Source organism: Telopea speciosissima, chromosome 2 (genome assembly GCF_018873765.1).
Source record: "Telopea speciosissima isolate NSW1024214 ecotype Mountain lineage chromosome 2, Tspe_v1, whole genome shotgun sequence".
Taxonomy (NCBI): Eukaryota; Viridiplantae; Streptophyta; class Magnoliopsida; order Proteales; family Proteaceae; genus Telopea; species Telopea speciosissima.
This window is the reverse complement of record NC_057917.1, coordinates 79550973-79563011: the sequence shown is the minus strand read 5'-3', so window position 1 is coordinate 79563011 and position 12039 is coordinate 79550973. Positions and strand designations below refer to the sequence as shown.

Sequence of the window (12039 nt, the reverse complement as noted above, 5' to 3'; positions counted from 1 at the left end):
AATCGAATATTTTTTTATTTAGCTGGTCCTGTATTGATCATTTGATCTGATCTCTAAAACCTGAATGTGTTTCCTATTTAAAGTTTAATCAACCTTTGTTTCACAAACATGAAACTTTATCTCAATAACTCCAGATGAGCCCATCTGCTGTTGATTCAAATCAGATCAACACACTCTTCACATAGTTACTGTTTGCTTGATTGCTTAAGACATTAGGCATAGGTAATCTGATTTAGATGTTCATATTCTAGCAATTAATATTGAATTTGTTGCAACCTAGTATCTTAAATGTAATAAAATTTGGTCTATACCATAGATGTTTTCAATAATGAATATAGGATTTAAGTATCAGGACCAGATGCAGCGGATTGGACAATCCAGTTTGGAATTGGCCAGCACTATCCAGCTGATACTGAAGATACCACTACTCCTCCCTAATTATCGCCCAATATAGAGCCAGATCAGTTAGTTCACATAGGGATCCTATAATACTTGGATGTAAATCCTTGCATGCAAAGTCTGCTCATAATAAGAAAAATGGAATGATATAATAAAATACAAGCTAAGATGTATTGGATGAAGATCTGCTTCTAAGTAAAGAATATAGTACATACTCAGTTCAGAAGCTAACACAAAAGATAAAAGTGACGTTGTTGTAGTCAAACTAGTCTGCAAAATAAATGCATATCTTAGTATCACGTGGAGAAAACTATTGGTTTGCAGATTAATGTTAATTTTTTTAAACAATTTGAAGATTTCAGAATGAAATCCAAAGCCAGAACTGCAAGCAGAACACACAGATTAGAAGACCAGTAAATGTCAACAAATGAAACTTCTCAACGACACAGAGATATAATTTCAGACAGAGAGAGAGAGAGAGAGAGAGAGAAGAAGGCTGCAATTCCAGAGACGGTTGACCGAGCGGAGGCATTGGAGGAAGCAGCACTAATAGAAGAGGCATCACCCACACAAGGGACACAAGGGCGTTAGCGCTTTTCCAGTAGTGGAGTCAAGGGTCAAGCCAGCTAGAGAGGCAGGAGGAGGAAAAAGAAGAGAACAGGAACAACTTAATCGTTACCATGTTGGTTCTTTTTGAGGATACTTGTAAAACACTAGATTTCAATCTGCAATAAGAGGGTTTCCCTGCCACCTGACAGAAGCTAAAGAATCTCAAGGTGCTGAGGATACATTTGGTAGGTTTGAGTTCAAGGTGCTCCCCCCACTTCTAAATTCTGGCTTCTAGGCCCCCAGGCTCCCAAAATCCAGTGTTGAGGAGCTATCCAAACACACCACTTTTTGGACTGTCCTGAATCTCCTGATTCGGGCTAGTCAAGATCTCAAACCTACCAATTGTACCCTTCATCATAGTTGTCAAGGCGTCACCTAGACGTCCAGGCAGCTTGATCGCCTTGTGTTTGGACCTTCTCCAACACCTTGGATCGCCTAGACGCCGTGACAACTATGCCCTTCATAGTTGGACTTTTGTGTATTAACCAAATGAAGCTTCAAGTGATTAATGCTCCCTTTGTAAAGTTTATCTCAAAACATATAACCAATATATCCCCTAGGGCACTCCTTGCACTTCCTAAACAAATTCTCAAGTAATTTGTTTTGGGCCACATTTCTTAATGCAGTAACAACTAACAACTAACAAGTTCACAGGATGTAGTAGCATATGGGGTCCATAAGCACTAGGCCACATTCTTAAGAAGATTAAGCTTACAGCCTTAGGCTTACTAATGTGCCTTATTTTGTCTATGGGCCATTATTTTTTTCTATAAATTCTTTATGGACCAATTTTACTGTCATAATTTTTCATTTGAAGTCATATGACAACTTAAGGGTAATATGGTCCTTTTGTAATATTAGGGAACCACATGGATAGAGAAACCGTATAAATAACTATGGATGCCATAATAAGTAGCAATGCTTTGTTCTGGAAAACTGAAGAAAAGAACATTCTTTGGGTTTTAGAAAACCGTAGTCTGCCTCTACCCCCTCCATGGCTTAGCACTATGTTTAGGCTCTGATAAAAATCTGATGCAGCACCACCACTTAAACTTCTTTGTTAGTGCTGTTCTAGGTGCAGATACACACCTCAGAAGGAATTAAAGAGAAAAGAACAATATCAGAGAAAGAAATAGTGCAAGATAAAGTTGATATGGATTATAAAATAAGTTAAAAGAAAGACAGCAACAGTAATAACAGTACATAAAAAAAATAAGGCACAAGTACGAAGTCGAAGGCTGCTAGGCATAAAATTGTAAGCATGGTGCCTAGTGCTTGTGAGTCCCATATAATGAAGAAAACTGTAATAAACAAAGTGATAAACAGATTAACAAAGATTAGGAACAGAGTAACTAACTAAAGAATAAGCAGATACAAGATCTTATGAGTTAAGAAAAAAAAAATTAATATATAAGAAGACTACTTGTTGTAGACTGTACTAAATATTGGAGAAGAAAAGATTAAAACAAATGAAAACCAAATCAAGTAATAATACAATCTATAATAGTCCACACAAAGAACAGAAGTCGGAAAGCAGAAGTTGGAAGTAAAACATAGGAAATAGTTAACGTAAAGGGGCAAAGAGTAGTGCAACTTTTACCCAAAAATCCAAAGCTATACCTATTTCACAATCCAATGCCTAAGCTATATCACAATCCTCAACGACGCCTTAAGCTAATAGGGTCAACAAGTTTGAGATATTTCCGAAGTAAATTATCTAGAATCTGCCCATGTAGAAAGAGGCCTATGGGATAAATGAGTGTCTTTTGTGGATAGTAGCTAAGATACTACTAATGCAGATAAATATTACTTTTAGTCACATTACTTACTCCATCTTTTTAGAAACTCCAACAAATTTATGGTCATAGATAAAGGGAACTAAAATAAAATAATGTCACATAAGTTATATGGTAGACAAAAGTGAACTCCATTGAAGATTTTAATCATTTGCAGAAAGATCAAGTTGGACTTGATTACAAAACACCCCTGATACTGTTTGACTGAAAGCTCTTTCCACATAGAACGTCAAAAAAATATATATATCTATGCCTACATGTTGTAAAATGGAAAGTATGTACCATGCGTTGATATTCTTCTTCTGGTACAAGAAGAAACATATATGATGAGAAGGCCATGCGTGCTGCCGCACCAAATCCATATGTGATCTGAAGGATGAGAATGAAAAAATGAGTACAAAAGTAGTAGGTACAACCTCATTTCTGTTTATCATGAAAACCTACATATTTTTCATGCATAAAATTTATAAATAGTCACAAACAATGATCATTCAACATTCGTCAAAAGAAGTAATAAACAATAAAGCATTCATTTTCCCAATTACCAAGATCTCAGCACGGTTATAATCTTTTTGCCAATTTTAACCCCTTAAGATATGACAAGCTGCAACAAGGTGCAATATAAGCTTATTGTAAGTTATAACAAGGGGATATGTGATGCAGTTAGATCACCTAAATAAGCTTATTGTAATGGAAATAAGCCTTGGATTGGATTCTATATGTATTAGACCTTTCGTTCAATGGGTTTTCTTTGTAATGGGCCTATAATATGGGTATAGGCTAGGCATACGGGATTAATTAATTAGTGTCTTTATTTATTTGTTTCAGTTTCCTAGAGAATTTAGGTTACCTTATTAGTTAAGGATTGGGATAGGCCTTCCCTTTTTAGTATTTTGAGTCTATTTTTGAGTTTTCTATATAAGTTTGTACTAGAGTGTAGTCTCGGTTGGAGGTCTATGGGTGTCCATGGACCTCAGCATTATGGGGTCATGTTTCTAGTTAAGTGCGTTAGTTGTTTCCTTTTCTTATTGTAATTAGATTTAGGTTTCAGTTTCCTATTATGAGTTGGTCTTAGGTTTAGTTATCTAAGAATCTGTTTTTATCTGTTATATATACATTGGCACTGGTACGATAGTGCTGGTTATCTATCATCCAGCTTTCTCTGTTCTCCTTCGACTACTTTATTCTTCCTCTCCTCTCTATCTATCTACTTCTCTACTGGTTCTCTAAGATTCAGATAACATCACAGTTTGTAAAGGGGCCTAGCATTATACACTTATTTGAAATCTCCTAATCTGAACTTATTCTCTGTGAAAAGATCTTGTTTTGGTACTATTTTAATTCTTCGAATTCAGTTCTACATTAGAATTAGAAAAGATTAATTCATAAGGTAAGATGTTTGATTTTATTCACAAAAGAATTAGCTAAAATACTTAGGAGTAAAATTGGTGGTGTATACTTTAAGAAAGCAAGAAATGCCTCAGTTAGTTGGATTAAATAATAAAGAAGAAAAGAGCCAAGTAGCTAGAGTCAGTGTTGACATGCTTAACCTATTCTCAGGCTTCTTTGCATCAAAATGATAATCAAAAAAATATTTAAGAAGAGTTGATATCTTATCTTCTATGAAGGGCATCATTTAACAGTGGGTATTAGGATATGGCATGTCACAAAAGAATAATGAGTTATTTGAAGATGTTTTCAGCCTGGCTCAGTAACATTGTAACAATATTATAGACCAGAATAAGAGCGTGCAGCAGAACCGACTCACACGCACAGGTAACACTTCAAAGAGAATCCTCAGTCAGGACAGCTGAGAGTATCTCAGGGTCACACCAAGGTCATTCTCCTTTGAAGCGTGCACCTGGAAATGAATCAAGGCACCTTAGGTGTGTCTCACTTTTCCTCAAGCCTGAGGTGTACCTTTAACAATATTAGAGGTATAATAGTCAACAATCTCTTGCATATAGATGGGAAACGAAAGAAGGAGAGATATACCTGAATAATTTGCACTGCAAGAAGAGATTGCCCACACCATATGATGAAGTAACTGAAGAGCATCCCAAAAGCCCCTAAGAGTATCTCCACAACATACTAACATCTTTTTAGATAAAATGTTTTGAACTATATGGATGTTTGAACTTATTCTATATTGCTTCTGTTTGAAAAGTTTACACTGAAATCAAATATGTCATAGTAGTGAACAGAAAGATTTATTCTTTATTTTTCTCCTCTGTTCTTCAAAGCAAAAAGAACCAAAAATATGAAAAGAATATAGTAGGTTCCTGGACAAGAAGTAAACTATAACATAATATCAACATATAAAAAAATAGTAGAATTGTTGCACATACAATCTAGATTCACCCACATCCAACTTGTCCTTAAGGATTTTGTATTTTACTTTTATAGTATCTTACACATCAAGAACACTCCATACAACTCAATTCAGCCTTCTTCCAAGTAAACGAGTCGGCTACATAGATCCTCTTTTGCCAATCAACTCTATTCAAAGCCATATTTGCTACTAGTCCTAAGCTATGCATGTCGTTCCTCACCATTTCTTCTAGAGTCATATTAGGCGTACCCCTGGCTATTTTAATTCCTCCAATCTAAATCATGTCACCCCTCCTCACCGAAGCATCCAAAGGCCTCCATTGTGCATGTCCATACCAAATCTAAAGACTTTCTCTCAACTTACACACAAAATGAAAACAGGAGTGAAATGTTGTATTTGGTATGATTTTGCGATTCAAAATTTTATTTATTTTTTATTTCTTGCATTGTTGTCATAGCATTTGAATCTCCTTTTTGACTTGTTTATGTCTTTGTTTCCCACCTTTTGAGCTAATCACTACTCTAATTTGAATTTTGGTTTCCGTCTCTTTTGTGCTTGTGTATTTTATCTTTTATAATGTTTAGTTCCACATTGCTTATGGATAAGAGGTTAACTCACCTTATATTTAAAGAGATGGGTTGGCCTGCCTAGGTCCCTATCGTTATGATTTTGCTCTTTGACATTTATATTTTTAAAGAGATGGGTTAACAACCATCTCTTCCCATAGCAACAAGTCCAACCAACGAATATGTTTGAATCTCCTTTTTTGTTCTTGGCTGGACTTTTTGCTATAGGGAGCTAAGGGAGTTAGCATGCTTTGTAAGCTACCAACATTCCTTTCCCTTGAAGTACTATATAAGGGAGTAATTTCCCTCTAGACATAAACTTTTAGCATTCCTTAGATTTCTTTCTCTTCTCCATTCTCTGCAACTACTATCAAGTTAGGGTTTCAAGTTAGAGTACTTCGTTTTTCGTCTTGAGGCTAGTTATTTAAGAAGTGAACCCTTAGCAAGCAAGCTACAGCTATTGAATCCTGAGAGCAGGTCGCCAGAACACCTTTCTACACTGAATATCATCTTTGAGAGGGAAAATCTTCTTTAAGGGCAGTGACTACACGCCTCAGTTGCAATCTAAAGGTTGGAAAAGAAAAAGAGAAGATGAGAATGAGAGGTAGAAGAAGAGAAGTTGGCGGTGATGAGTTGTGGGAGAGAATAGATTTCTCTCCCCTATATTGATTCACTTAGACTTATAAAGGAAACCGTACATGTACTCTCCCCTCTATTAGAGCGAACAATTTTAATTCTAGTATCAAATTGAGTACAAATTATGTGATAGAAATTTTTGATAGCATCATAAACATCACTTCATGTTTCATCAAAAAAATTCAGGTGGTGCGAGAGCAATCATCAACAAATGAGACAAAATATCAATAGCCAAATAAAGAAGTGGTGGGAGCAGGTCCCCAAACATCAGATGCACAACATGAAAAGGAACAGCAAATCTGTTACCATGGTAATGATAAGAGGAACGACAATGTTTAGCAAACAAACATGGTTCACACTAAAATACATGGAAAGGAGAAGTAGAAAAAACAAGTGAAGCAACTGTTTTTTCATAACACCAAAAGAGGGATGGCCATTGAATCAACAATACTTTTATCACTATGCCCACACACATAGGATTGAGCTATAGGTAAAAAGATGTTCTGGGTTCAAGAAAGTAAAGCCTTTTTCCTCACGTCCACTGTCAATAATCCTCTTTGTCACCAAATCCTAAAAAAGACAATGACAAGGGGAAAAAATAACAACAATTCAAAGATTTGGTTAAGTGGCTCACAAATAAGAGATTAGTGGCAAAGTTAGGAACATGAAGAATAGAGTCAAGGGAAATAGAAGGAGTAAAATGAACACTGTGCTTACCAAAAATAGAGGAAAGGGAACCATCAATGACCTTAACCTTATCCCTACTAGAGCAGCTCGAATATGAATCATAACACGGAGATGTACCAGTCATATAATCGATGGCTCCGAACCCAATGACCCAAGAAGAGGCAGTGGAAGGAACCGATGTAGAGACCTACAATGCTGAAGCCGAAGAATCTGATACTGTGTGTGTGGAAGCAGAGCTACCCAGTTGTGACATAACCTGTCAAAAAGCTTCAATATCCTCCCATGTGAGGGAATTATGGTATGCCTGTAGTCCAAATGGATATCCCATAGGTTCAGTTTCAGCCATCACGATGCGTGCTCTAGCTCTCCCCCTCTTGCCACCACACATACTACTGGTTCACCACGCATACTAGGGGGACGGCCATGAAGCACCCAACACCTCTCTCTAGTGTGCCCAGATTTTCAATAATGGTCACATCTGAGTCCATCTCCGTCATCCCCACGGGGTAGCCCTTGGCCTCTTCCACCACCTCGCCAATCTCTGTGGGAGCTAGAGGTAAGAGTATAGGGCTCAACGATGGTAGAGTTTCCATGGCCACTCTTCAGGTGTCCTCACTTTTCAAGTAGCTACAAACTTCATCTAAAGAGGGAAGAGGTGAACAACCCCAGATTTGCACCTGTATTGTTTCATATTCTGGGTTCAGCCCACCAAGGAGAATTAGGATACGTTCCTTTACAAGTGCTCAATATACCTTTGTTTCATCCTCTAGGTTGGACAATTGGAGGTCCCTATAATGGACATACTCCTCCCAAAGAGGCAAAGACCAATAACTATGTTATAATACTTAGAGATTGTCCTGTCTCCCTGCTTCATTGTGATGACTTTCTGTAGGAATTGGTAGACCTTAGCCGAGTCACCCACTCGGTCAAAAGTTTTAGAAACACTATCCCAAATATCCTTGGCAGTCTCCTTTCTCATAAACCTTTTACCAATCTTAGGTTTCATAGAAAAAATCAACGAAGTCATAACAATTGAGTTCTTGGTCTCTCATTTCTGATACGTTGGACCACTTGAATTAGGAGCCTTAATGGTACCCATAATGTATGACTTCGCAGAGAAAGCTTCACTAAGTGAGCCCAGTCCAAATAGTTGGTGTTGTCCAACTTTACAAAAGAGATCTGGGTGTTGGGGTTCTCAAAGGCAATTTAAGTGGGATGGGAACTACTCAAACCACTAGCCGAAGCTTTCATAGGTCCACGGACCTCTGACATGATGTAGGAACACACTTAGAAAGTAGGTTTAATATCCAAACCAAATGGGGAGTACACACTCAACCCAGATACACCTTCCCAGTACTCTGAAAAATTCTACCAAGATGAAAAATTCTAGCAAGAAGATAAACCCAACTCAAATACACCTTTCAAGGTGTAGCATCATTCTATGACAACTCCAAGGATCCAAAGAAGGTAGCTCACCAACACACAACAACCGAAAGTATCACACATAGCATTTCAAATACAAGAAAGAGCAGAAACATAATGCTGACGATACTTGTCAGTCCAGGGGAAGTGAGTTGTGCTCCAACAACTCATTTCTTCAACAAACGCGACCATGGGGGTGGAGGGGACCCTTGGGCGATTCTAACAAGCCCAGTCCCACCTCCAACGGATGCCGGATGAGAGAGAGAGAGCACTGAGCTGGCAGTAACCTTACCTTCTCTGCTCTTTGTTGATTTGAGCTCCAAACAGCCACATCTTTACAAGAGATCTTCTCTTGGTGCTTCGATAGTCTTCACCCAAGACTAATCTCATGATTTCTTCAAGGTTTTCACATGGCAGGCTCTTATTTGCAATCCCTTTATAACCTAAGGTTCCAAAGAGAGGGAAAGGAAGCGGATAACTTGTAGCACAACTCTCAAACCAGAACCGGAGGGGTTCTTCTAATACCAAGTTGAAATCTAAAGATTGGAAGAGAACAAGAGAAGAAGAGAGAAGATGAGAATGAGAGGTAGAAGAGGAAGAAGAACAAGAGAAGTTGGCGGTGAGAGTTGTGGGAGAGAATAAATTTCTCTCCCCTATATTGATTCACCTAGCCTTATAAATGAAATTACACACCTAGCCCCCACGCTAACATAAGATAATCAAGAGAGGTAAAAAGGTAAAAACAAAATACAAAATAATAACCCAGTATCCTTACTACATGAACTATAACAGCCTCATCCAATAAGTTCTTAGATCTCTTCTTTTTTTTCTCTTACTGGCTTCGATATTAATCTCTATCACAGCCTTGCCTCTCCCAACAAGAGGCCTAATAAATGATAGAGGAAAAGATATTCTATTAAGCTAATTAATATTGTCTTGAAAATTCAAATTGTACATACAAAACTCTGAAGTTACCCTTTAACAAGTGCTGCATGGATACAGAAGCAATAGCAATAATGTGAATCTAAGATGTGTTGAAGAACCTGACTGGATGGGGAAAAAATGAAGTTGAGGATTTGTGGGAGCCAAAAATAACATTCTAAAACAACTTGAAAGCATATCCCTAAATGGTTATAACAGTGGCATATCACAGTCATCACATGAAAATTATTTATATTCAATGATTTGATTTCACAGTTTAATTTTACCTACAAGAACGGTAATCACAGTTAGCATAGCAGCAAAATTTACTGAAAGTATAGTAGGACATATGGAGGAATATTCAACAGAATAATTTGCATGACATTAAACAAAACCAATGATGGCATCTTACCCAGAACTATAACCACTTTGTGTGAGAGATAAAAGCAAGCGGGTGCCATGAGCAATGTAAAAATAAGTTGAGCATAAACACCATAAGGAAATATGTCAATTGTAACCTGCAGCAAATCAAAGCACCAATTCTTAGAAATCAATCTTTGCGGTCTCCTACATGGACACCTAACAATGATAATCTCTTGATAAAACATTTGTGGGCTCTCTTGACATCAATAAACAAATGTTCCATGTGGCACCCAATTTTTGCCATATGACTGGCCAATCAAGCCATTGGATGGGAAGAGTCCAGCCTGTATTAGCCAAACTTCAAATCCAGTGCTATATTTCAATTGTATTGGGCCCACCATGTATAGTCTCTTCTTCCCTGTATTTTCTACAGTTTGAAATCTTCAAGTATTAGCCTTTTTAACCCTTTTTCTTTACTTAATTTTGATTGGAGGCATAATCTGTCTTGACTCAAATTTGGAAAATGGGTACAAGAAGCTGCCAACTACCTATCAATAAAATTCAGGCTCCACCTGGTCAACCATATGGCGGATTTCCTGTCGGTGTTGCTACCGCTTGACCTGTATCACTTTTTCCTTTTTTAGGCTTTGTTTCTGTTGGAATGGAGATGATCAGTGGGATTGGAAATTGGACAAGTTTAGCTAGTATTCAAAATCTGAACAATAATTGAATGCCATGGGGCTAGAATATGCCCAAACCCTCTCAATTATTACTGCAAAATTTGGGCACCCAAGTAAAAGTAAAAAAACACAAAATAATGAATAAATTCAATATTATATATAATAAAGTTATAAACCGTTTAACTATAATAAAGATACTTTCACCAGGTGATTGGGCAGGTTTGGGAGGGTTCCAAAAAGTATAATACTAATCAGGTGATTCAGGTCCGTGACCTCTGCTTGATCCCCAGTCTATTTAATAACTGTGCTAGAGGTGCAAATCCAAAACCAACTGATTTATTAGTTGTGCTGGCATGGGAGGACAGAATTACCATCCTTAATAAGAAAGAATTTAGTCCCTCAGAACAATATTACACACATAAAAAAAAAACCAACACAGGCAAGTCTGATCAGGAGTAGGAATTGCAGAAAGAACACAGTTCCAAGTGTATGTACATAACACTGAAAGGGGCAAAAACACAAGTCCATTGGATTAGTTGGGACAAACGACATTTTGTTTTTGGTTTATCCATCGCCCCAATATTTCCGTCAGAGGAGTAATTTTAGTATTTCAAGTTTGTTTGTTTGGAGTGAAATTTGACTGTAGTAAAATCAAATCCACTCTAAACAAAAAGATATTAAAATTGAATAAGACAAAGGGCCAGGCCTTCATGGCATCGAGTAAGAGTCCAGTCAATTTTAGTATCATTTTTTTGTTAATAATTTTATTATGAAATTATTTTGATCCTAATATTTTTAAAAGCCTAATTAAAACTTGCAAATATTTACAAGCACCTTGTTAGCAGCTGTATATGATTACTAAAATTCACTTTTTATGAATATATAAGGAAATCAACAACGATAATTTTCTTTTTATGAATTATTTCTGTGCAACTGTTATCCACCTATCCTCATGCAGCCATGCCCATTCTCCATTGTACATCTATGGAACAAAGTAGGTGCATCACAAACACTTGAACCATGGTTATCCCATCTACCTTTCTTGAACCCTGTCTTTTACCAGTTCCACAAAATTGGAATATCCATACGGATGTTAACTCCATAATTGTCCAAGACATCAAAACACATACATCATACTAGTTACGGAATTTACAGTTCGAATTCTGCAATTTCAGTCTATCAATGCAATAGTAAACCAATTTTCGTCGTTTCACAAAGAATCTCTGTTGCCACCACCTAATATTTTCATTTTTGTCAATAACAATTACAACTGATAAACCCTTGATTTTTTTTGATAGAAAATAAACCCCTAATTCGCTCTTTAGCACAGAGGAATCCCACAAACACAAAGCTGTGATTTGTTTGATGAAACTATTACTAGTGTAGAACAAAACAAAAATATAATAAATATGACCATCAGAAAAGAGAACAAGGGCTGAGGTAGAATTGAAACCTGAGAGTTGGTGAAATGCTTAACAGAAATTAAGTAAGGCACAAGATACGGCTCGATAGGAAGGAAATGAGAAAAGAACGAGTACACCAGAATAACCATTAGTAGTGATCTTGAAATCAAACTCTGGTCTGGCAAAAACGACCTTATCGCGGATGCAACCCCTTCCATCTCTCTC

The 12039-nt window shown here is 37.0% G+C and overlaps 1 protein-coding gene across 2 annotated transcripts in view; it reads right to left on the bottom strand.

The window, feature by feature from the left end:
- The window catches only part of LOC122652155 (thiamine transporter 1-like), a 33575-nt gene extending 21536 nt beyond the window's left edge, over positions 1-12039 (bottom strand). The window contains exons 1-5 of one of the 2 annotated variants that reach the window (XM_043845830.1): positions 11865-12039; positions 9781-9886; positions 4800-4883; positions 3087-3173; positions 615-669 (exon numbers count right to left, since the gene is read on the bottom strand). In XM_043845830.1, coding sequence (XP_043701765.1) covers positions 615-669; positions 3087-3173; positions 4800-4862 — 205 coding nt within the window. In that variant the 5' untranslated portion in view covers positions 4863-4883; positions 9781-9886; positions 11865-12039. The remainder of the gene's footprint in view (positions 1-614; positions 670-3086; positions 3174-4799; positions 4884-9780; positions 9887-11864) is intronic. The other variant, XM_043845829.1, reaches the window with a different exon arrangement.